This window comes from Lepus europaeus, chromosome 21 (genome assembly GCF_033115175.1).
Source record: "Lepus europaeus isolate LE1 chromosome 21, mLepTim1.pri, whole genome shotgun sequence".
In the NCBI taxonomy this organism is placed as follows: domain Eukaryota; kingdom Metazoa; phylum Chordata; class Mammalia; order Lagomorpha; family Leporidae; genus Lepus; species Lepus europaeus.
In genome coordinates, this window is record NC_084847.1 from 8,988,636 (window position 1) to 9,010,852 (window position 22,217).

A 22,217-nucleotide genomic window follows, 5' to 3' on the forward strand; every position below is an offset into this window, starting at 1 on the left:
ATCAAAGCTCTTCTGCAAATTAAGTGCCTTCCTAAGCAAAGTGTGATGACAAAATGATTGCTGAAGAAAACAATGGGACTGTGTTTGTTTTTTCTGTTGCCTGCAGTTGCACCACTTCAGATAGCCAGCTGCTAGCAGTCCTGTTGCGCCTTAGATGTGAGGGTGCCCGCTGGGCTGTGCCGCTCTGCGGCTTCTGCTCCATGTGTGTTTTCCGCAGGGTGGAGATGTGTCTGATCAGAACACTGTATTTGACCCAAATGACTAACTGTGATCAAGTTTACTGAACTCCCTTAAAACCTAATTAATTCAACAAATACTTCTGCATGGTTGTCTATGATCAGAACTCTGCTAGATGCCATGACACACATAGCTTAGGCAGGTAGAGGGAAACCAGGAAGCAGGCGAGGCGTCCTGGGACAAGGCTTCGCGTCTTTGAGGCTCATTTCCCTCGTCTGTTAAATGCAGTTGTGTTGTCTGCTTCCCAGAAAGTTGTAAGGATTCAACAAAGCAGTGCACACCACGTGCCTGGCTAATGGTTACCGTGTCTTCGTGGTCTGTGAAGGAAACCCTGTTGCCTTAGCTGGTTCCCCCAGCTTCTTTCTCTCAGACACCCCGTCTTTACCCAGAGACCTGGGCTTTTTGTTGTTAAATGCATTTGAGTGCATTGAGAAGCACGTGGTGGTCGAGGGCCACCAGCTGCTCCCCGAGGCGGCTGGACCCAGAGGAGTGCCCGCAGCGTCCCTCTTGCTGCACAGGTCTGGAAAGCCAAGGCCGGGGTGGGATACTTCAGAGGAACCTGGAAGCCGTGGTGGCAGAGAGAGATGACGGGAGAGGTGATGAGGCACCTGGCCTAGAAGGGAATTCAGAGAATGCAGATGCTCAGGGGTTTGCTTTACCAAGTTTTGTCGTGTGTTACGTGACATGGGCTCCCATGAAAGGCATGGCGCTGCTGGGTCTGTCCGTGGGGCGGGCAGCAGTCCGCCAGATCACAGCCAGATCTTGTCGCCTCCACTAGCTGTCCCTCAGGCAGTCACCCTCCAGGGGTCCTGGCGTCTGAGCTTGCCTGCCCTTCCCCCCTCACCTGCCTGCTGGCTCTGACCCCTCCTCTCCTTGTCCTGCTCCAGGCAGGTTCCCTTTCATCTTGCCAGTACAGCCTGGGTCAGTCTCTCAACAGCTCAGCGTCCCCTCCTTGGGCCTTCCTCTTTCGCTCTGTTTTAGCTCTCCCTAGGTTGTTCTTCATTTGTATGCTTTTGCTCTTTCTTTCCTTTTGTAACACAATAAACAAGCACACTCAGCCATGTGCACACTGAAAATCCTCACCTGTGTACACTAATGTGAGTGACCCGGGGCCGCAAGCTGTTTCTCGTTTGATTCTGGGCTGGGCAGTTACGTAATCATCCCCATTGTACAGGTGAGGAGATGGAGGTTCTGCGAGGTTCAGTATCCAGATTGCCTCCTGCACCTGCTGTCCCCCCCCTCCCCCCGGGAGGTGGTGCTAGCATGGTCAGTAGCTGTTGTTGGCACCCTGTGTGCTGTTTTTATGGGTGGCTCACAGCGAGGCTGGTGCTCTCTCTTCCTAGCTGGACCCTTTCCACTTCTGGAATCATCTAGAGGCTGTTCAAGCTGTGCCTCTACCTTGCTCTGTGACCTTGGACAAATGGCTTAACATCTCTGGGTCTCGACTTCCTTTCTAAAGAAAGAGCTGGACGTGGATTCTGGGCCAGATTGAAGTGTTTTGGTCCTCTGGGACACTCCCTTCCCAGAGAGCCGAGCCACCAATTGAGAAAGATCAGGATAACCTCGGAGCATTTTTCTTCCTGTCATGAAAAGATTCTGCCACAGATTTCCTCATTTTCCAGAAATTCTGGGTGGGGGAAGGCAATAATAGGAAAGAGACAAAACAGAGCTCCCCCTGGAAATGCAAGTTTGCCTCTGCTTCTGCAGGCTGGGGCTGCATTCCAGGGGCGCTGGGCTCCTCCCTCTGCTCTGACTGATGGGCTGCTCATCAAGTTGGGGGTGTGACTGCAAGCTGGAGGAGCCCGGGGCTTTCCCCAGAGCCACTAACCCGAAATTCTCAAAGGACCAGGAATTCGAGGATAGACTTCTTAGGACAGCATCCGCATCTGGGAAACGCAGAAGCCAGAAACCGTCAGTTGACGCTGCTCTTGCTGTTCAGTGAGTCAGGCTGCCTCAGCGGCAGGCACCTAGCACCAAGAGGGAACACAGAATCTTTCTCTGCAGCCAGGTTTCTTGATGCAGCTGCATGTATGGGGCACGAGAGTCCTCCCCTACCGGAGCCCACAGGCCGTGTACCTCACCCATGTCATCTCCTTGGTATGACTTGGCCTCTCGGAGCTGGAAGAAATTCAATAAAGCAAGATGTATTGTTACGGTTTATTACGTCAGCGCGTGTGTAGGAGTTACTTAGAGTCCAGACGGTCAGCTCCTCGGTGCTGTCCCCCGCTGTTCGGTCAGGGTTCTAAGTGAAGCGTCATCTGGCACTCAAGGGCCTGATTTCAAGAGTTCCGAGAAGTGCCACCTTCCCCCCTTTTGTAGAATAACAGGAAAAGACGTGCTTTACGCATAAACAGTCCATTCGGTTCTCTAAGCTTGGATTAAGTGAAATGTTTGTTTCTGCAAGTGTATTTTTCAAGAGCCATGTTTTGAGTAGCTGAGAGGGTAAGTACTAGTCTAGGCCTGGACTATTCTAGAGTCCCTGGTGGGTCTTCCTGTTGTCCCAGCTCCTGGACTTTCTTTGGGAAAAATGATAACGGGGCTCACAGGTGCCAGTGTTGCTCTTTGCCCCGTCCCCTCCCCCTTACCCCCTGCTTCCTCCTTTGTCTTTTAAACGCTGTGGGTTTGCACAGGAGAAATCATTCCTTTGCCTCTTAATGACAGACCTGCCTTGTTGGCTTCACTGTGCCTGCACCTTTCTTTCTTCCTGCTTTCTCCACCCCGTCAGGGTGTGTCTGCCTCACCGACCCCTGGACCTGCTTGCCCCTGTGTGTTTGCTGAGTGTCGGGCTCAGCTCATGGATTTGGTGCTGGGGGCAGTTGTTGGACGTGATGCTTTCCCTTGTGTCTGGTCTCTGTGTTTCCCTGAGTGTGGGGCGCAGGTGGCACGCACACCTGGCACCAGAGGGCAGTGACGTGGACTCTGTAGAAGTTTCTCCTGTTTCCATTCTTCTGCTTATGAATGTCATCATTTGGGGCTAGTGTGTCTTCAACACTTAAGTTTCTGTCAATCTCTCTTTATAAAATGATTTTTTTTTTTTAATTTGAGAGATAGCTCCCATCTGCTGGTTCACTCCTCAGATGTCCACAATGGCTGACACTGGGTCAAGCCAAAGCCAGGAGCTGGGCGCTCAGTCCAGGCTCCCACATGAATGGCAGGGACTCCATCATTTGAACCATCACCACTGCCTCTCTGTGTCTGCACTAGCAGGAAGCTGGAGTGAGGAGCAGAGTCAAGTGTGGAAGCAAGGCTCTGCAGTGTGGAGCGCAGGCATCTGCAGCAGTGTCTTCCCCACCAGGCTGAGTGCCTGCCCTCAGTCTGCCTTTCTAAGGAGCAAAGGAAGGGCAGCCTCGGGCAGTCAGAGCCACTGGCCAGGATTTAGTAGCAGGCTGAGCTTGGTCTTCCAGCTCCTGTCAGTTACCGCATCAAGGCTGCTCCAACTCATCTCCAAGTTTCCTGCAAGTCAACTGTGCCTGTGCATTAAAACACACATTTTCTATCACCACTTGCAAGTTGTAGCGTGACAGAAGCCCTGAAGATGGTGGCTGGAGCTGAGGAAAGCCCGCTGTGCGGGGCCTCTTCGTAAGGCAGCTCTGTTTCCATTCTCCCCTTCCTCCTTTCCAGGAATGGATCCTGAAAAATTAGAGCGAATCCAGCTTCCGGTGCCCAGTGTGGCTGAGAAGACCTCCTACAACCATCTGCTGGCCGAGAGACTCATCAGGATCATGAACAACGCTGCCCAGCCAGGTGCCCGCCCAGGGTGTCCTCTACGCCCAGGGCCGTGGAGTCAGAAGGACCGGGCCCTCCGGCTGGGTACCACGGCCTCGCTGAGGATCCAGTCAGCCTTCCCCTTATCCCTGAGCCCACGACCTGGGCCACAGAGACCCTCCTGCCTGTTCCTCTCTGGGTTGTCTCCCCATTCCCATCCCCTTACCCTCTCCTTGGTCTCTCTCCACACCTAGCCCTTCTCTTGCCAGTTTTGCCAGTGCCTGTGGCCTTTCTGTCTAGGTGACCCAAAGCCACTTCCTGAGAATGAGCTGGGCTGAGAGTCTGAGAGAGGGGAGGAGGTGGGGAAGTTTTGATCAGCTGCTGTTGATAACGTAACATTAGCCCAGGATCTACACGCAGCCCAGCTCAGAGGTTTTGGGCAACACCAATCTGTAGACAGAAGAGGGCTGGAAATAGCATGCAGTGTTTCTCAGCTGGGGCTGTCCCCCTCCCAGGGACAGTCGGCAATGTCTGGAGACATTTTGGGTCATCACAAGTAAGGGTGCAACTGGCATTTAGTGGCTAAAGACAGAAAATCGTCTGGCCCGAAATGCCACCAGTGCCGAGGCTGAGAACGCCTGATTGCAAGGAGAGGGACGGCAGCGTGGGTGTGCATGGCGAAGGGTCTTACTGAGCTGCTGAGAGAGCCGCTGAGAGTACGGTCAGGAGCACCCGGCGAGGAAGGCGTAGGGCAGTGCAGGGCTTGGGAGGTTGTGTTTGCGTGGGGAGTGGGGTCCAGGTGGTAGCTGGAGGCAGAGCATAGCTGTGCTGGTGAGTGATAGGCTAGAGAGCCCAGCTAGTGACTTCATGTCAGCAGGCCTGGGAGTATATATTCACCAACAGATGTTTCCCGAGAGCCTCCTGCAAGCCAGCCTCGGCACCTCCTGCTTCCTAGGAGCCGCAGCCCATGGTCTGTGAAGTCCCACGAGAGTGTTTCCCATGTGGAAAAGGGGCTAGAGCTCAGAGGAGGGGTCATGGCATGGGATGGGGAGGTGGTCGGTGGGGTCAGTGACAGCTGAGAGGCCCAGGAGCCGTGTCTTTTTGCGAGGATGGTGCTGTTGGACGAGGGTGGCAGGAGCAGTGTACCCCATTGGGAACTGGGTGAATGAGGCAGATGGAGTGTGCCTGGGTGTCAGGAGAGGACTGCTAGGGTCAGGAGGGACAGCGGGCTTCTCAGGGCTGCTGTATGGGACAGCCCTGCAGAGGAGAGGTGGTGGCAGTGCGGGCACAAGGTCTGAGAGATCCGCTGAGGAGGGAGGGGCGGGCTGGCCCCTGTCCCCCTTGACAGTCATGGTCACCTCCTTGGCCAGAGCATGCAAAGGTAGTGGGATTTCCAGTGGAGAATCAATTCCACTTGCCTGGAGGCAGCATCAGGCAGAAGGTAGAAAAATAAGTGGTCTTTTGTGTCGGGGGGAGTCCCTGGGTTTGAATCCTGTTTAGAAGGCCTGTTTTGCATGTATGAATATGTGGCTTTTTCATTTTCAGGCAGATTTTCTCATCTTTTTCCACTTGGACAAAGGGTGGGCAGAGAGGCGTATGGGGTGTACCTGCCTCCGTGGTCCTCGGTGGCCCAGCCTGGCCCTTGATGTTTCCGAAGCCTTGGAGGCATGGCCTGGAGACTTCTCCTTTCCTGGCCCCTCTGGGCACACTGGGACCTTTCATCAGGAAGGAGCGGCTGTCCTTTGGGCACCAGTTAGGCTTGCTCCCCGGAGAGATGTCAGATGTGGGTTCTGGCGTTCCGAGCAGCAGAGTCTGCCACAGTCCTCAGGGTACCTACTGCGAGAGATGTATAGAGGTTCCTTAACAGCCCCTGGCGCCATGCCTGGCTCACAGTTGGGTAGCATAGCGAGCTGTGTTAGTCAGAACTTGGTGCAGTTGACAGATCCCCAGCTCGGACTGGCTTAAACGATACGACAGGAGTAGCCAGGCTAACAAGCAAAACTGTTGTTGGCTTATAGAGCCTTTTGGGGTCTGGCTTCAGGCGTAGCTGAATCCAGGATATCAAGCAGGGTTTTCAAGACTGTCTTTGGACTCTGCCACGTTCTGGGTTGGCAAGATAACTGCCTGCCTCTCCAGCTGTCTCTTTGTCTCTCGGGGCTCCAGACCTGCTCTGTGGGAGACACTTCGGTTTGGACAGTCTAGATGGAAGGGAGGTCTCAAATTCTATTTGCAGAATGCCCTCCAGAGATCAAAAATACCGGTGGGGAGGTGGCTGTGTGATGTATCACACTTGGGCCACGTGGCCCCACTACAGCCCCACCCTCTGTGCTACCTGGCACGTTGCCTGGTGGCGCAGCAAATGGTAGGGGAGGGGAGACCAGCTCCACACAAATCACATGACTCAGCGTGGAGCGGGGGTGTCCAAAGTAAAGTGGGAGTGTGCATCGCTGAAAAGGAGGAAACGATGCTAGCCTAGCACAGCAAGCATAGCGGGCCTGTCTGGGGCCAGGCTCTCCCATTCTGCTCGCCTCTCCCTGGTAAAGGGACTTCAGGGAGGTGCTGGGTGAAGGTGGCTGTGATGGGAACATGGAATTGCGGCTGACTGGAGGGGCGTGGCATTCAGCACTTCCCTCTGAATCTCCACTGGATACTGGGGCCCTTGCCCGGTCTGCCTGTCAGATGAGCACCCTGTGTTCCGGGTGCTCTGCCCGGGTGCTCTGCCCGGGTGCTCTGCCCTGACCCTGGTTTGCCCTGCAGATGGGAAGATCCGGCTGGCGACCCTGGAGCTGAGCTGCCTGCTCCTGAAGCAGCAAGTCCTCACCGGCTCTGGCTGCATCCTCAAGGACGTGCACCTGGCCTGCCTGGAGGTCAGGGCCTCTCCTCCCTCCCCTTCCCGGGCTGCGGAAGGTGGGAGCAGGTGGGAGGGACGCTGCTGGCATCCAGACAGGAGCGCCTGATCCACCGTGTCCTCAGCGCTTGATAGCCACAGCAGGGCCAAGACCCCCGAGGCCGTGCCCCACCCACTTGCTCAGACTGGCTCGCAGAGTACCCCTGGCCACTGGATTGGAGCAGTTCTGCTAGAATAATTACATGACCCAGCCTTTGTCCCCAGGAGTGAAGTACTTTTCTTTTGTATTATAAAACTTTTATATATACACATATAACGATTTATAGTTTTATATGCTAAAATACACATTCATTAAGTTTTCAGTTGCTTTTGTTTCTTCTCATTCCTCCTCCCCTTTATTTTACCTCTGTATCTTAGAAAATATAGGAAATACAAAGAGGCCAAAGTAATATCTATAGTTGATACTTTCTTCTATGTCTGTAGGTTTTAAGTTTGATTATTTTTATTTATTTGAAAGGCAGATTGACAGAGTTCCTCCACTTGCTGAATGATTACTCAAATGCCCCAACAGTTAGGGCTGGGCCTGGAGGAACCCGGAATCCAGAAGTTCCATCCAGGTTTTCCTTGTGGGTGGCAAGGACCCAGGTACTCAAGCCGTCATCTGCTGCCTCCCAAAGTGCACATTGCCGGAAGTGGAAGTGGGGCTCCATCGCAGCCACTCCAACATGGGATGCAGGCACCTCAAGCAATCGCTTAACTTGCTGTACCACAATGTCCACCCCAAATGCACTCTTAATGCACAAACACAACATGACGTATATACACACTTTTTTTTGTTTTATAAAAATAGAGCCGTAATAGCCCTATTTTATCACCCGTTCTCCCCAGTTAGCTGTCTGTTAACTTTCCATGTCATATCATTGAATTGCCTATCATTTTGCCCTTTTCATCTTTTTTTTTTTTTAAAGATTTATTTTATTTATTTGAAAGACGGAGTTAGAGAGAGAGGCAGAGACAGAGAGAGAGGTCTTCCATCCACTGGTTCACTCCCCAGATGGCTGCAATGGCCAGAGCTGTGCTGATCCGAAGCCAGGAGCCAGGAGCTTCTTCTGGGTCTCCCATGTGGGTACAGGGCCCAAGGACTTGGGCCATCTTCTACTGCTATCCCAGGCCATAGCAGAGAACTGGATTGGAAGAGGAGCAGCTGGGACTAGAACTGGCGCCCATATGGGATGCCAGCACTTCTGGCCAGGGCTTTAACCCACTATGCCACGGCACTGGCCCCTGCCCTTTTCATTTTAACCTCTATCTCCCTTCCTCCCTCTCTCCTTATAAGAACCATTGTATATATTAAGGATACAGTCCCAGCATGTTTTACGTAGACTCAGATTTTAGGTTCATAACTGACCGTTCCTCTCTGTAAGACCTCCCCCTTTACTCCTTCCTTCTCTTAACAGGGTGCGAGGGAAGAAAGTGTTCACCTGGTGCGACATTTTTACAAGGTAATTGGCAGAGCACAAGTGGACAGTGGTGTGGGTGTCCTGTAGAAACAGGGTTGTGGTGTCCAGTCCTATACATGTAAATGAAGGGCGCGTGTCTTCCATTTTGCTTAATTTTAATTTTTTTTTTAGAGGTCACATCTGCTAGTTCATTCCCAAATGCCTGCAACAGGTGGAGCTGGGCCAAGGCCAGAGCTAGCAGCCTGGAGCTGAACCCAGGTCTCCCACCTGGTTGGCCGTCACTGCTGTCTCCCAGAGTCTGCATTAGGAGGAAGCTGGAGTTGGGAGAGTCAGGTTCTGAACGCAGGCACTCTGCTGTGGCATGTGGGTGGCCCAGCCTTCATGTTAACCCTCTTAAGGTGGCTCATGGAGGCCTTCCTGGTTGGGGAGAGGGGTCAGCAGTGCCATTTTCTTGTTGCTCACCTGTGCTGGCTTCATTTCCTGCGACTGCTGTTTCTTTGCAGGAATCTTTTTCAGCCACTTCCCATTGTGGTCAGTGTTTGTTGAGATAAAATGAGGTCCTGTAACCTGGAAATCCATCCTGTCAGGCTCGGATGCCTCCATCCTGTGGCAGTGGCCTTGCACAGGCGAGGCCACGCACTGTGGTAGAAGACCCCAGATTCCCCCTCAGACCCTCACAGCCACACTGGACATGCTCCGACCAGCTGAGGCTGGGGGAGTGGAAACCTCACGCTTGTGGTGGTCATCTTTGCATTTATTTCCCCGTAGATAGCTTTTACATGGCAAGATCAGGAAGACATAGGCTTGGCATCTTCCCAGAGGGTGGTTCCTTTTCTGTTAACAAAAGGAGAGCTATATTGAATTTAGGCTCCCTTTTCTCAACCTAGATTCTCCTCTCCTGCCTTTATCCTGTGGGGTTTACCCCCCTAGAAGGATGTCTCTGAAGCTTTCTTGTGTTTTCTAGGCTTATTCTATCTGTGAGACCTGTGCCTTGTAAAAATGTTCAGGCTTATTGGTGCTTCAAATAAAAAGGACTTATTTCCTTGCCCACCCTGACTGTGTGTGTGTGTGTGTGTGTAAGGTTTGATTGAGGATTTATGAGAGAGGACGCAGGTGTGTTCTCACTGTCGTCCATAGCAGTTGTGACAATGGTGAACAGTTACATGGCTGTGTGGCAAAGCTCTGTGGCCTGTGCTTCATGTGAGTTAACACACAACACTCACGGCCCAGCAGGCATGGGCTGTCAGCTTGTGCTTGCTGCAAAACAGAGTGGCTCCAAGAAGCAAAACTGGGACTTGGTCTCTGGGGTGTATGTCTCAGATCCAGGCTCCTACTTGCCCCTCCTGGGCCTGAAGGAACTCCAAGACCCTCCAGGTACAACCCAGAAACAAATGGAAGCAGCTGCAGAACTGTGGTATTAAGCATGCTGAATTCCCTCCTTTCCGAGGTGTGGGCCTCGCGTATTTAATGTGGCAACTTCACCCGGATTTCCCATTTTCTCAGCCATTATCGACACCTAGAGGATGTTAAACACTTGAAATATTAACCGTTTCTATATTTAAATATGAATAATGTTATTTTGTTGGTTTTTTTTTTCCTGTGAGAGAAGAACTCTAACGTGATATGCTTTAAAAAAAAATAAAGAACAGCTTTGAGGGTGCCATTTGCTATTTGGTCTTTCCTTTGAGTGTGTGTGTGTGTCACGTGTGTGTTTTAGATCCTAGTGATTTACGAGAACTTGCTAATGAGAAACATATGGCCCCAAAGCCGCGAACTGGGGTTTGTAATACTTTGTTGTTTATGGAAAAAATATGAATAATCTTCTCTTCCCTCTCCTCTCTTTTTAGGGAGAAGAAATTTTTCTGGACATGTTTGAAGATGAATACAGGAGCATGACAGTAAGTGAGGGTCACACCTGAGTGGGGGTCACACCTGAGTGGCCACGCACCTGCGGCCTGCTGCACCCAGGGCCCCTCTGATCTGGGGCCTCTGACCAAATGGCAGATTGGTGGGGAAGTCTGTGGAAAATGGTGCCTTTGATCCCTGCGCTGCTCAGATTTCTGATTCCTACCGGCTGTGTCAGTAGGAGGGTTCAGAAAGATCCACTTTGATTCAGAATAGTGTTGGCCATGGGGGTGTCTTTGGATGAGGGCTTATTCCTTGTCCAGTATGTAAAGCACTTTGTGCATGGTGAACATCATTAGCTGCGGGAAGAGCTACTGTCGTCATCCTTGTCCCCTTTTTGCCCAAGAGGACACGGGCAGACAGGTTGATTGATGTCCCCAGATCTGTCCGGCCAGTGGGTAGCAGAGCCAGGCTCCCCCAGCCAGGCACTTCCCCTCCCAGTGCCCTGCCCGCTCTGTGTGTTAGGCTGCCTCTGGCTTTGCCGCGTCACTGGAATGTTCCAGCGTATAGCACACATCCACAGTGCCTGTGCGGCCCACCCGCTGTCCCTGTGGGGAGGACAGGGAGGTGTGCTGTGTTCAGTGACAGGCCTCTGTTGTGTTGCATGTTTGTCTGCATCCTTGGCACCTGCCTTAGTAAATAACAAATAGATGATAAATGATCCTTTTTGTGGACATTATTCACCAAAGCGTAAAGTGATTTGGGAAGTTTATAATAAACCTAAGTGTTTAAAGTGTCAAAAAGAAAAAGGCAGCTCGCACTAAGTGGCTCCCTGGCTTCCTAGCTCGTTCACTGGGTGCACAGCTGTGCCTCAGCACCCTCGCTCAACACAGGGCCAGCCGGGGGCTGTTTCATGGAAAGGTGTGAATGGTCCTCATTCACCTTCAGAGAGGCCCCAGTAGCACTCAGCCTCCTGCTGCTGCTCACGCATGGGCTGACGCATGAGGCTGGCCTCCTCCTGTTGTGTCCACAGCGCTTAGAAGAGTGGCTCAGGCCAGCGCCGCGGCTCAATAGGCTAATCCTCTGCCTGCAGTGCCGGATCAGGGCGCCGGATTCTATCCCGGTTGCCCCTCTTCCAGGCCAGCTCTCTGTTGTGTCCAGGGAGTGCAGTGGAGGATGGCCTACCCTGCACCCCATGGGAGACCAGGAGAAGCACCTGGCTCCTGCCTCTGGATCAGTGCGGTGCGCCGGCCGCAGCGCACCATGGCGGCCATTGGAGGGTGAACCAACAGCAAAAGGAAGACCTTTCTCTCTGTCCTTCTCTCTCACTGTCCACTCTGCCTGTCAAAAAAAAAAAAAAAAAAAAAAAAAGTGGCTCAGCCTCCCACCCCCTGACCAGCAGTTAGAGGGGGGTGGGTCTCCTGGTTATTTACCATCTTGTCTTACCTGCTTTTCCCTCTTCTGCAACGGTTCCCCAGGTGTGGTCCCCAGTTGGAAACGTGAGACTCGCATCACGTGGCAGTGTGGAGAAGCTCAGGCTCTAAGCCCCTGCTTTTGTTGCTTGTTCCTGTGTGACCCTAGGCAGGTTGCTTAACATCTGAGCTTTGGGTACTTTCATCTGTAGGACGGTGTCCACAGCACGGCACTGCCCAGGCTGATCAGAGCTACTCGGCGAGGTGTCTCGTGTAGTGTGCTTGTACTACAAGCATTCATTTCCTCCCCCTCCCACCCTAGGAAGCTTCCTGGGTTTTGTTTGTTTTAATCAAGTGTTTATGGCATGTCTTGCCCAGTGCCTGGTATTCTAGAGTAATACAAAGACGACACAGCCTGAGCCTTTGGCTGAAGGCCATCCTCAACTCGGCTTCCTGGCTGGAGGCTGTTGTGCTAAAGCCATGGCTTAGCTTTTAGCCCTCCCCTCATTTCCCTTAGCGCCTCTAGGGGCTTTTTTTTTTTTTTTTTTTTAAGATTTACTTATTCATTTGAAAGGCAAAGTTAGAGAGAGAGTGTGTGCTTCCATCTGTTGGTTCACTCTCCAAATGTCTGCAGTGGCTGGGGCTGGGCCAGGCCAAAGCCAGGAGCCCAGAACTCTCTCTGGGTCTCCCACAATGGTGGCAGGGGCCCACATACTCAGGCCATCTTCGGCTGTTTTTCCAGGCACATTAGCCAGGGGCTGGATTGGAAGTGGAACAGCCAGGACTTGAACCAGTACTCACATGGAATGCTGGCATTGCTGGCCGCAGCTTAACCCGCTGCACCCCAGCACTGGCCCAGTACCTCTGGTTTAATGGAAGAGGCTTAATGGGCCCTGCCAGCTGGCTTCCCTCACAGCAGGCTTAAACTCAGGGTAAGGGCATGGAAGTGATGGCAAACAATAGACGGCATGTCAAGCCGGCAGGGCAGGTGGGAAGGTGGTGCAGGCGGGCCAGTGCTAAGGGCGGTGTCGGCGGATGGGGCTGGCCCTCTAAAGAGGAAGGCAAGCAGCGTGCCCTGAGTGGCTTCCTGGCCCCTGGCCTGCTTGCCGGGTTTCTGGACAGCTGGGCCCTCACCGCGTCCTTGCCATCTTCCCTCAACTTTATGTGTCAGGAAGGGAACATGATCTGTTTGCTGCCCCCTTTTTGAAAAGAGAATCAACTTGATTCTATAGACAACTTTCTTCTGTGTCATGCCATTCCTTAATTAGGACGCTGGCTAAATAAAGTGTTAGCGTTCAACCAACATGTGCACTAAGTGGTCGGAATCAGGAGGGGAGTTGATGCGACCCTGTGTCTTAGTCATCGAGGAAGGCTCCATGGAGGTAGTGTGGAAGGAGGCAGAGCTCTGCCTTGTAACTGTGGGCAAGTGCTCCCCTGCACTCGGTGTTATCCTCTGAGATATGGGCACCGGCATCTAGCAGAAGGTGAGCCTGGCAGGTGCCTGGCAGTGCGTAGATGCTCCGTAAGTACTGTCTGTTATCCTGGGGAAGATGTGAAGGAAGGGGGAACACAGGTCCTGGGTGGAAATCCCAGGACTGGGGGTGGGGGGCACGGCCGCCTGGAGCAAGGCAGGCCTGGGCTCGTGCCTTGGCTCTGCCACCAGCCAACTGAGTGACCCAAGTCCATTCTTTCTCTTCTCTGAAACTCGGTTCTCCTAGCAGCACAGCGGGAAGCGTCCCTCCAGGCCCAGCCTACCCCATGGGTAGTGCTCATGAAACCTAAGCTGTAGTCGGCATGGGAAGGGCAGAGAGGAGCAGGTTGCAGGTAGGCAGCACTCGCAGGGGCAGCCTCCAAGCAAGGCAGCTGCCTCCTCCCTGAGAGCCCCGTTCCTACGTTTGGGTGATGAGAGGATGAGAAAGCAGAGCTTCTAGTCAGAAAGCAGCGTCCCAAGAGTCCCTGAGCAGCCGCTTCAGTTAAAGGAAGTGTGTGTACCTTAGAGAGCTGGAGCTGCTGCCTCCAGCCTTCCCCTGCATCCCTCGCTGGCCTGGGTAGCCTGTCCCATCTCCCCAAAGTGAGCGGCCCTCTTTGAGTTTTGCTGTGGTGTCTCTCCTAGATGAAGCCCATGAATGTGGAGTATCTCATGATGGATGCCTCCATTCTGCTGCCCCCGACGGGCACGCCGCTGACGGGCATTGACTTCGTGAAGCGCCTGCCGTGTGGTGACGTGGAGAAGACCCGGCGGGTGAGTACCACTGGACCCCTAGGACCGCTCCCTGGCTGGGGGTCAAGTCAAAAGCCTGCTTCAACAGGAGCTTACATGCAGCGTTGGCAGCACCTGCCACACACTGGCCACCAGATGTGGCTTCCCCAAGGATATGGCCCTTTGAAAGGCAGGGGTTGGGATTCCACTGTGTCTGGCCCTTTGCTGTGCACAGCACACCCCTGAGTCCTCAGTGGGAGCCAGGAGGGGACAAGCACGGTGCTTCCAGCACGGAGGAGGTGGGTGGGAGAGCTTTGCTCGGAGATCTCAGGACCCCCGAGGTGACGTGATGCGGAGAGAGCTGACAGATCTTGGAGCTAGGCATGCGCAAACGAAAGGGGTTCTTGGTGGCCTGCGGGAGCCCCGCGTTCTGGGGGCAGACGGTTCTCAGAAGCAGCTGACCGTGTGCTTCCGTCCTCAGCGCTTCTAGTCTGCAGCCCCGCTCTAGGAAGCAGTGTCGGTGAGGCCGTTCATGGTACTTTATCTCCCTCGTAAGATCACGCTCGCTTTCTTAGAAAGCACCGTAGCCTTTTCCTAGAAATCCTTTCCTGGAGACGTGAAAGTGAGTGGATAACTTAGAGGGCTCCAGCACATGGGGCTTCCCTTGCGAGGCTGTGTGGGAGGGCAGCAGAGGTGTTTCATTTTTGGATTTGGAAAAGCAGACATGACGTGGGTGCTCCTCCCACCCGAGGATCTGCAGGCCGCCCCCACACCTCCCTGCAGCGGGTGCTTCTGCCTCAGCACCTAGGGGTGCAGAGGAAGTAGGACCCATGTGTCTTGTCTTGATCCACATTCCCAGCTGCCTGATGCAACCCACAGACCTCACCACAGGCCCCGCCCTGTCCGAGCCGCTGGCGTCTTCCTTTCCTGAGCTCCCGACCAGTGCCGCAGCCCCCCGGCCAGCATACGGTTTTGTTTGTGGGTGGCAGTGTTCCTACTGGGTGTCGATTTTAGGGGAGGTGATTCTGACAAGCGTGTACCCTGTCAGCAACTGCTCTGTGGGCTGTACACTTACCTAAACTTTTGGCTGGCCTGAGGGGTGCTGACCCAGGCTGCAGAGTCCCGTGCTGGGTCCCCCCCCCCCCCCCCCGGGCCAGAAGGTCCCAAGGGTGGGATGCTGAGAGCGGTTGCCCTGGGTTATACTCTGCCTTCTTCTGGTTCATGGCTCACCAGGCTTTTTCTTAGTGTTTTTACGAGAGTGCACCCTTTGTTACAAAGCGAATCACTCCTGTCAGTTCTGTATGTGGATTTTCTCATGTGATCACTCACCTTAGTAAAGGAAGGTAAGGCAGGAGGAGGTTAACAGATTTGCTCTAAGTCACCCAGGTAGTAACAGCCAGGAGTCGGCCAGGCAGTGTGACCTCCAGAGCCCAGACTGCAGCACCGTGATGCCACCCCCACCCCCAGCCCCACTGAGAGCTGCACACTGGGCTGTCCAAAACAGTCTCCGGGAATCAGAGCAGAGGGTGAGGTAGAAAAAGGCAGTAGCAGGGCATTTGGCCAGACCCTTACCGAAGTGGCATGGGGCCAGGACCCTAACCCTTCCTGGGGAGGGAGGTGGGACAGACACAGAGAGACAGCGCAGGAGTAGCCTGAGGCCCAGAGGTGTGGCATGTGGCAGCATCTCCAAGGAGGTGACTGCAGCTGGAGCCAAGCAGGAAGTGGTGAGGCTACAGGGCCCTGACCGTCACCTGTGAGCGCTGTTTGCTAACATCACATCCTGCTGGCTTGGGACAGGTGGTTCAGAGCCACAGTGGAGAAATGAGAGAAACAGCAGGCCGTGTGTCCACGCTGCAGTATGTGTTCACAGAGATAGTTGAGGACTCGGCAGCCAGCACTCGGGCTGCTCTCGGGTGCTTCGTGATGGTTATTCTCTCTCCCCTTGCCACTCAGACCTCATGAAGTCACAGGTTCCCAGGGTGAGCCACTCACCTCCCTCCCAGATGGGATGCACAACTCCTGGGACTGTGAGGTCTCTTGTTGAACCCTTGTCTGCCCAGTTCACAGAAGCAACTCGCCACTCCCAGGGTCCCCGGTCAGCAGAGCGACAAGAACACTGCGGGCACCCAGAGCAGAGGCCTCTGCTTTGCAGAAGCTTCCTTCTGTGACTGAAGAATTGATTTCTGAAGGGGACTTTAGGCCCTCACCTCAGTCCAGTTCCTGTTGCAAGGCAGCTGTCTGGAATCATCCGGAAGCTTAGCTCTTCAAGGCCGTTTCAGAAATCAGCACACAGCAGTTTGCTTTGAATTTCAGCTAAAGGAAGTGTATGGTTTAGCAAGCAATTGAAGGCTTATGTGGTTTGTTTCAACTTTTTTGCTTGTATCCAAAGAGCATTCCGCTTTACCTCTTTGGAATCAAAGGTTTTGGAATCGAAGGTTTTTCTTCTTTCTCTCTTTCTTCCCCCGACCAACTAGAATTTTTAAATTTTGTCAGAGGTTGGTCCTTTTCAGAAATCCCACGCTTTGTTTTCCTTCAGGAAACAGCAGGGAAACTCAAGCAACTCTCACTGGCAAATCATTCATAACTCTTAAAATATTCAGTCACATGTTCATCCGAGAGCTGCTGCTTCCCTACTGTGTGCCAAGTGCTTGGCTACATCGGGGGTAGGGACGGGGCAGGTGTCCCTGCTGTGTGCACCTGAGAGGCGAAGTTCACCAACAAGTAGACAGATAGCAGGTGTGAGATCAAACCGCGGCAGGACTCTGGGTGGAGGGACCTGACGAGACCAGGGCTTGAGGAGCGATCAGTGAAAAACTGCCCTGCAGGCAGCATCGGTGCTGAAAGCTGCGGGGTCACGGACCTGCACTGAGAGTTCAAGGACACCTTCGCAGACAGGAACAGCGCTTGCAAGGTTCCCGAGATGCGCGAGAGCCGGCGAGGGGAGAGCAGGAGGGCGGCTGGGCTTCATCGGCACTGGGGAGGCGTCTGCCCCGAAGCCCTTCCCCCTCTTGTACTTTGTAAATGACCCCGTGTATCCTTCCATGTCATGGGTTTGGTGAGCTTTTTCTAGGAGCAGGCACTGTGCAAGGCCCAGGGCTGGAACAGTGAACAGATAACGTTAAGACTGAACGGGCCTGCGTGCCGCTGAGCCGTGCTGCCAGGGAGAGCCTGTGCGGGAGGAATGAAGGTCACTGGGTCCCTGGGGTCCAATGAGAACGTTCAGGCAGAACTCTGGACTTGGGCTCCCCGTGTGGAGCGACAGTTAAGGTCACCGACTTGCTAAGCAGACCGACTCTGGTAGGGTGACCTTGAGCAGGTTTTCCAACTTCCCTGAGCCTCTGGTTGCCGGTGATTTCCTCTCAGCTGCTGCCCCAAGCAGGCAGGACAGTGGCTGTGAGGCAGGGGTGCAGCACCTGGCACACGGCGCGGGAAGTGCTGGGGAGCAGCAGTGGAGCATTGCAGCCCGTCTGGGCAAGACGTGGGCTCTGTTACCATCCTGGCCTCCTGAGGTCCGCGTCTACAGGACAAACAGAGAGTTAGGGAGAGGAGCTTTTAGGTGAATGTCCAAATCTGAATGCAAGCACCAGCCCTCTTTGTACAGTAATCTTGGAAACCATTATTGAAATAAATGTGTTTGCACTAGGCCTCATTTGTCCCCATATTCTGTTTCCTGTAAAACCACAAGCAATTTTTGTGTTTATTGCTATTGACCTTGAGGAAATGGAATATTTTGCTTTACTTTTTGGATGTGCATTGCACATTGAAGAAAGTACAATAACATCGCATGAAGTTTTGAAAGGAAAAGGAAAAAGCTTCCCACGATTTCGTCTCCCTAGACAAACAGTAGTGGACATTTTCCGTGTCTGCCCTCATCTGTGTTCACGTCGCGGAGAGAGTGCCCTGGTCATGCTCCCCGCACTTCGCCCCCTCTAGTCCCTCTCTCCACTGCAGCCCAAGGCGTTTCCCATGCCGTGGTCCAGTTTTATAAGTCTCATTTCTGAGGACTGCATGAAGATTTAACTGGTGACTTCTGCTGTAATTGACTCAGACATTTGCCTGCTAGTAGACGTTTTGATTGCTTCCAGTATTACATTATTCTCGACTAAGCTGTAATGAGCCGCTTGGTGAATATAGTGTTTTCTTTCTCTTGAATTATTTCTTTAGGCTAAGTTCCCAGAAGCGGACTTTCTGGTTCAAAGGGTAGGAGCATTTTTTTGGTGCCTCTCTGCACATCGCCAAATTGCTTTCCCAATGGGCCGTGCCCATGTCCACTGCTTCAGCTCTCTTAAGAATGACTGACTTTCACAGCCATGCCCCAGCCTCTCGGGGCTTCTAACCTGGGTGACTGTCGCCGCCGACTCTGAGCAGCTTGCGAATGTGGCGAGGAAGCAGCAGGGTGGGAACTGAGTGTGTGTTCCAGAGCCAGTCCCAGGTCAGGCCTCACCTGTGCCCGCTCGTGGCCCCCTCGTGGTGGACAGCCCATCGGTACTCCGTTTCTGGAGCGCAAGCCTGGGGAATTCATGTGTTTCTTTAAGCCCCAGAAAAGCCAAGGTCTGTGTACCTCCAGTGCTGTCCTGCTGCCCCTGCTCACTGGACACAACCCTGGGTCCACGGAGCTTGCCGGTTTTCTCGCGGGCGAATCAGAGCAAGGACACTGGAGACGCCTCTTCTTTCTAGTTGACTTTGTTTGGCCGCTGCCCCTTTCCAAGTCTGTAGTCTCCCAGAGCCATCTTCCTGATCTTCTCTGGAAGAGTCCGAGAGAGTAACTTCTTTTTCCCTCTTAGAAATACTTTCAGATTTGCATCTTTATTTAGCAACAAAACAAAAAGCTCTTGATGAAACCCTAGGTCTTAAGCCTTCAATCTTTTGAAAGCCAAGGAGTGTGCAAGGGCAGACATAGACTTTGGAATCCAGTTACTGGCTGAGTGACCTTGGACAGGCCGCTTGACATCCTTGGCATTGGTCCCCTCTGTAAAATGGGGAGCACACAGGGTCATTAACAGACTTGCATGAGATGACACCGGACCACCCCAGACAGCACCTGGCAGGCTGTGGGTTACCACCTTGATGGGTGGTGGGATGGATTGTACGGCCCTTGTCCTCATGTTGGTTTTGTTTTTTTAAAAAAATTTGTACTCATCTACTTTGATTTTATTCGCAAGAGAGAAAAAGACAGGAAATCTTCCATATGCAGGTTCACTTCCCACGTGCCCACACCAGTCAGGGATGGGTCAGGCCAGAGCTAGGAGCCCAGAACTCAGACTGCATTTCCCATGGGGGTGTCAGGGACTCCAGTACTTGAGCCATCGTTACTGTTGCCTCCCAGGGTACACGCCAGGAGGAAGTTGGGTTAGAAGTGGAGCTGTGGCTCACACCCAGTTCTCTGAAATGGGATGCAAGTATCCCAAGTGACATCATTATTAACCACTCTACAAACACCTGTACCGCCTCGGGATTTTGTGGGTTTTTTTTGGAGCTGTGGGGCGGTCAACAGACCTGGCAGGCCTTTCCAACCCCGCTGTGGGAGCCACCTTTCGCTCAAGTGGCCCACCCCGCTCTGTGGGAATTCACTTTTTTTTACATTCAGGGGCTCAGGCTTCTCATGTCCTCTTCCTTCTCTTAGGAATTGGGGCAGGAACCAGGGCAAGAATTGGGAGATTTTATTTTATAGTTTAATATTCTATTTTATGTTTTCAGTTATTTTATTATTGTTATTTGTATTCCTGGAAATACCTTCCATTTGTCTTTTATAGAGCAGAAGCAGATGTTTTACCAAAAAGGCCTACATTAGGAGCCAAATTCCTAACTCCTGTTATGTTTGTTGGAAAGCTTCAGGTTTGCAGAGTGCTGGCTGCAGAGAGCCACACACGCTTCTATTTTCTCTTTCCTGGCTGTGGTCCTGCTGGAGTTCTTTGCTCTGGCCCCTGAGAAGAGTGGAGTTCTGACGCCGAAATGAAGCAGCAGCCCCTTGGCTTGGACCTGACCACGATGGGCCCTTTTCTTTTTTCCTTCATCCCCGAGACCATGACTCCTTTGAGAGATTGTACTACCAAATATTTCAAGTGTCCAGCCCACATCTTAGGCTTTGTGCAGCCGGGCTGGCATTTGGTCCAGGGACACAGGCATCAGAGGCGACTGAGCTCAGACCCAGCTCAGCCAGCAGCAGCTGTGAGCTGTGAGCTCATTCTACCCTCACAGCTCCACCTCTTCTCCCACGAGACCTCAATGCTGCAATCAGGTGCCTACCATTCCTGGCCTGGCGCACAACAGATACTTAATAAATAGGAGGCTTTTTTAAAAAAAATTTGGGGGGGACGCCTTTGTTTTTTTCTTCTGATGATTGCAGATATATTTTTGAAGACTAGTTGTAAAAACTGTTAAGAAAAGAGGGAAATTGTGACACAGGTGTGAAGCAGCCAGTTGGGGCACCCACATCCTATATCAGAATACCTGGGTTCAAGTACCACCTTTGCTCTGATACAGCTTCTTGCCAGTATGCACCCTGGGAGGCAGCAGGTGATGGCTCATATGCTAGGCTTTGGCCTGGCACAGCCCTGGCTGCTGAGGGCATTTCAGAAGTGAACCAGAAGATGGAAAATTTCTCCCTCCTGCTTCCTGCCCAACTCCTACCCCCCACTACCAGCTTTCAATAAATAAAACTTTAAAAAATGAAAAAGAACAATCAAATCCAATACTGAGGTTGGCATTAGCACCAGCATCACCACCATCATTAAAATATACATCTTATCTTCTGTGCTGTGTGGTTTACAAAGAAGACTGTGTCGCTTCCAAATAGACCCAGGAAGTAGGGTTGCTTTCCCAGTGTTCTGTGTCCACAGCGTTAGCATTGCTAATTAGCATCCTTAGCAGCTCTTGGCTGGCAGTAATTGATGCACTTTCTTGTTTTTGGAAGGCACCCTGCTGTGCTAGGGGCAGCCTCCCCTTCGGCCAGGACTCAGCTCTCAGAGGTGCACTGGAATTCTCTCTGTGCAGCTTGCCCTAGTGAGGGGGCTTTGTCCCAGCACCTTCCTCTGTGCCCAGCCTGCTGCCTCTCAGGTGATCGGATAGCCACCCCTCATGGGGCACTGTGCTGGCTGCTTCCCTTCCAACATTATCTCAGAACCTAGTAGCCCTGCAAGTGAGGGTTATTATGTCCGCCTCACAGATGAGGAAAATGAAGCTCCCTAAGGACCTTGCCCAGCACAGCGGAGCTGGGAATCCCTTGCAGAGCTCGTCCGTCTGACGTAAGCTGGTTTCCCTCAAGTGTTCCGTCTCAGTTGTCCCCATCTGCTCTGTGCCGAGGAGAGACCTGGGCGCCCCTCTGCTTCCTGGCTCTGGTTGGTGGCAAGCCTGTTCCGGGGCTGCAGGCTGCTTTCTGCACACACTTGACTGGCTTTGAGGGACTCTGCTTTTTTTCTTCTCTCTGAAAATGTCTGATGGCCACACTGGGTTCCGACCAGAAACCTCTGCAGTGGGCCAGGAATCCTGGTGCTGGGGAGCCACCTCTGCCACCAGAGGACTGGCTGGGGCGGTCCAAGGGGCATTCAGGGAACTGCCAGCTTCCACCATGCCAGCGGCACCTACCCGGAGCCATCCGTGGCACAGTCCCTGTCATAAGGCCAAAGGGGCCAGGAGGTGGGGGGCTCATCCAGGGAGGAACAGGGCAGGGGTCGGATTTTAACTGGATCTTCCCCGTGTGTGTGTGTCACCTTCTTCTGCCTCCCCCAGCTTCACAGGAACTGGAAATGCTTGTGGTTTGAGTCTCCCCATGCCTGATCGTGTAGTTGGAGAAGCCTGCGATTCTAGCTGTCCCTCGAGACACGGCCGCAGGCAGGTGGCTTTGGCTTCTGAGGTTGCCTCTCTGTGAAGGGAGGCTGACTGCTGGGCAGGGAGCAAGTGGTGAAGGTCACATGACTCTTGGAGGCCAGGTCCTGGGAGTGCTCAGTTGTGGTGATGTGGCCCAAACCTGAGCCTGTAGCTCGCTGGGAATGGGCTGCCCCTCTGGTTGTCTTGCTCTGAAAGCTCCAGAACCCCTGGACTGGGAGAGGCAGGCTTTGTTCCACGTGTTTGTTTTTTGTTACATTAGGGCTCCTCGGTAGGGGCATCTACAGAAACGCTGCTGCAATTTTACCTTCTCTCACTCTGCACTGTCTGCCCAGGCCATCCGGGTGTTCTTCATGCTGCGATCCCTGTCACTACAGCTGCGCGGCGAGCCTGAGACCCAGCTGCCCCTGACTCGGGAGGAAGACCTCATCAAAACTGACGATGTCCTGGATCTGAGTGAGTGGCAGGGCCCAGGGACCAGGACACTGCTGTGCTCACTCCCACGTGCCTGGGAGGGCCAGGTCTCGTCCTGCGTTCTGTGCCGCCATCTATCTATCTGTGGCCCTGGTTAACAGGGTGCATGTTCTAAGGGGCCCCAGATTCCGGGCCCCTTGAGGCCAGTTTGCAGGTTCTGTTCTTTGGAGACCAGGGGGTTGCTGAAACGTTGGTGCAGAGTGGGGGATCCG

General features: G+C 53.2%; 1 protein-coding gene across 2 annotated transcripts in view; it reads left to right on the forward strand.

The window, feature by feature from the left end:
• Positions 1-22,217, forward strand: part of CLEC16A (C-type lectin domain containing 16A) — a 204,697-nt gene that overhangs the window by 80,450 nt on the left and 102,030 nt on the right. For both annotated transcript variants that reach the window (XM_062180005.1, XM_062180006.1), the window contains exons 13-18: positions 3,859-3,981; positions 6,700-6,809; positions 8,248-8,292; positions 10,098-10,148; positions 13,621-13,749; positions 21,867-21,987. In XM_062180005.1, the coding sequence (XP_062035989.1) occupies positions 3,859-3,981; positions 6,700-6,809; positions 8,248-8,292; positions 10,098-10,148; positions 13,621-13,749; positions 21,867-21,987 (579 nt within the window). The remainder of the gene's footprint in view (positions 1-3,858; positions 3,982-6,699; positions 6,810-8,247; positions 8,293-10,097; positions 10,149-13,620; positions 13,750-21,866; positions 21,988-22,217) is intronic.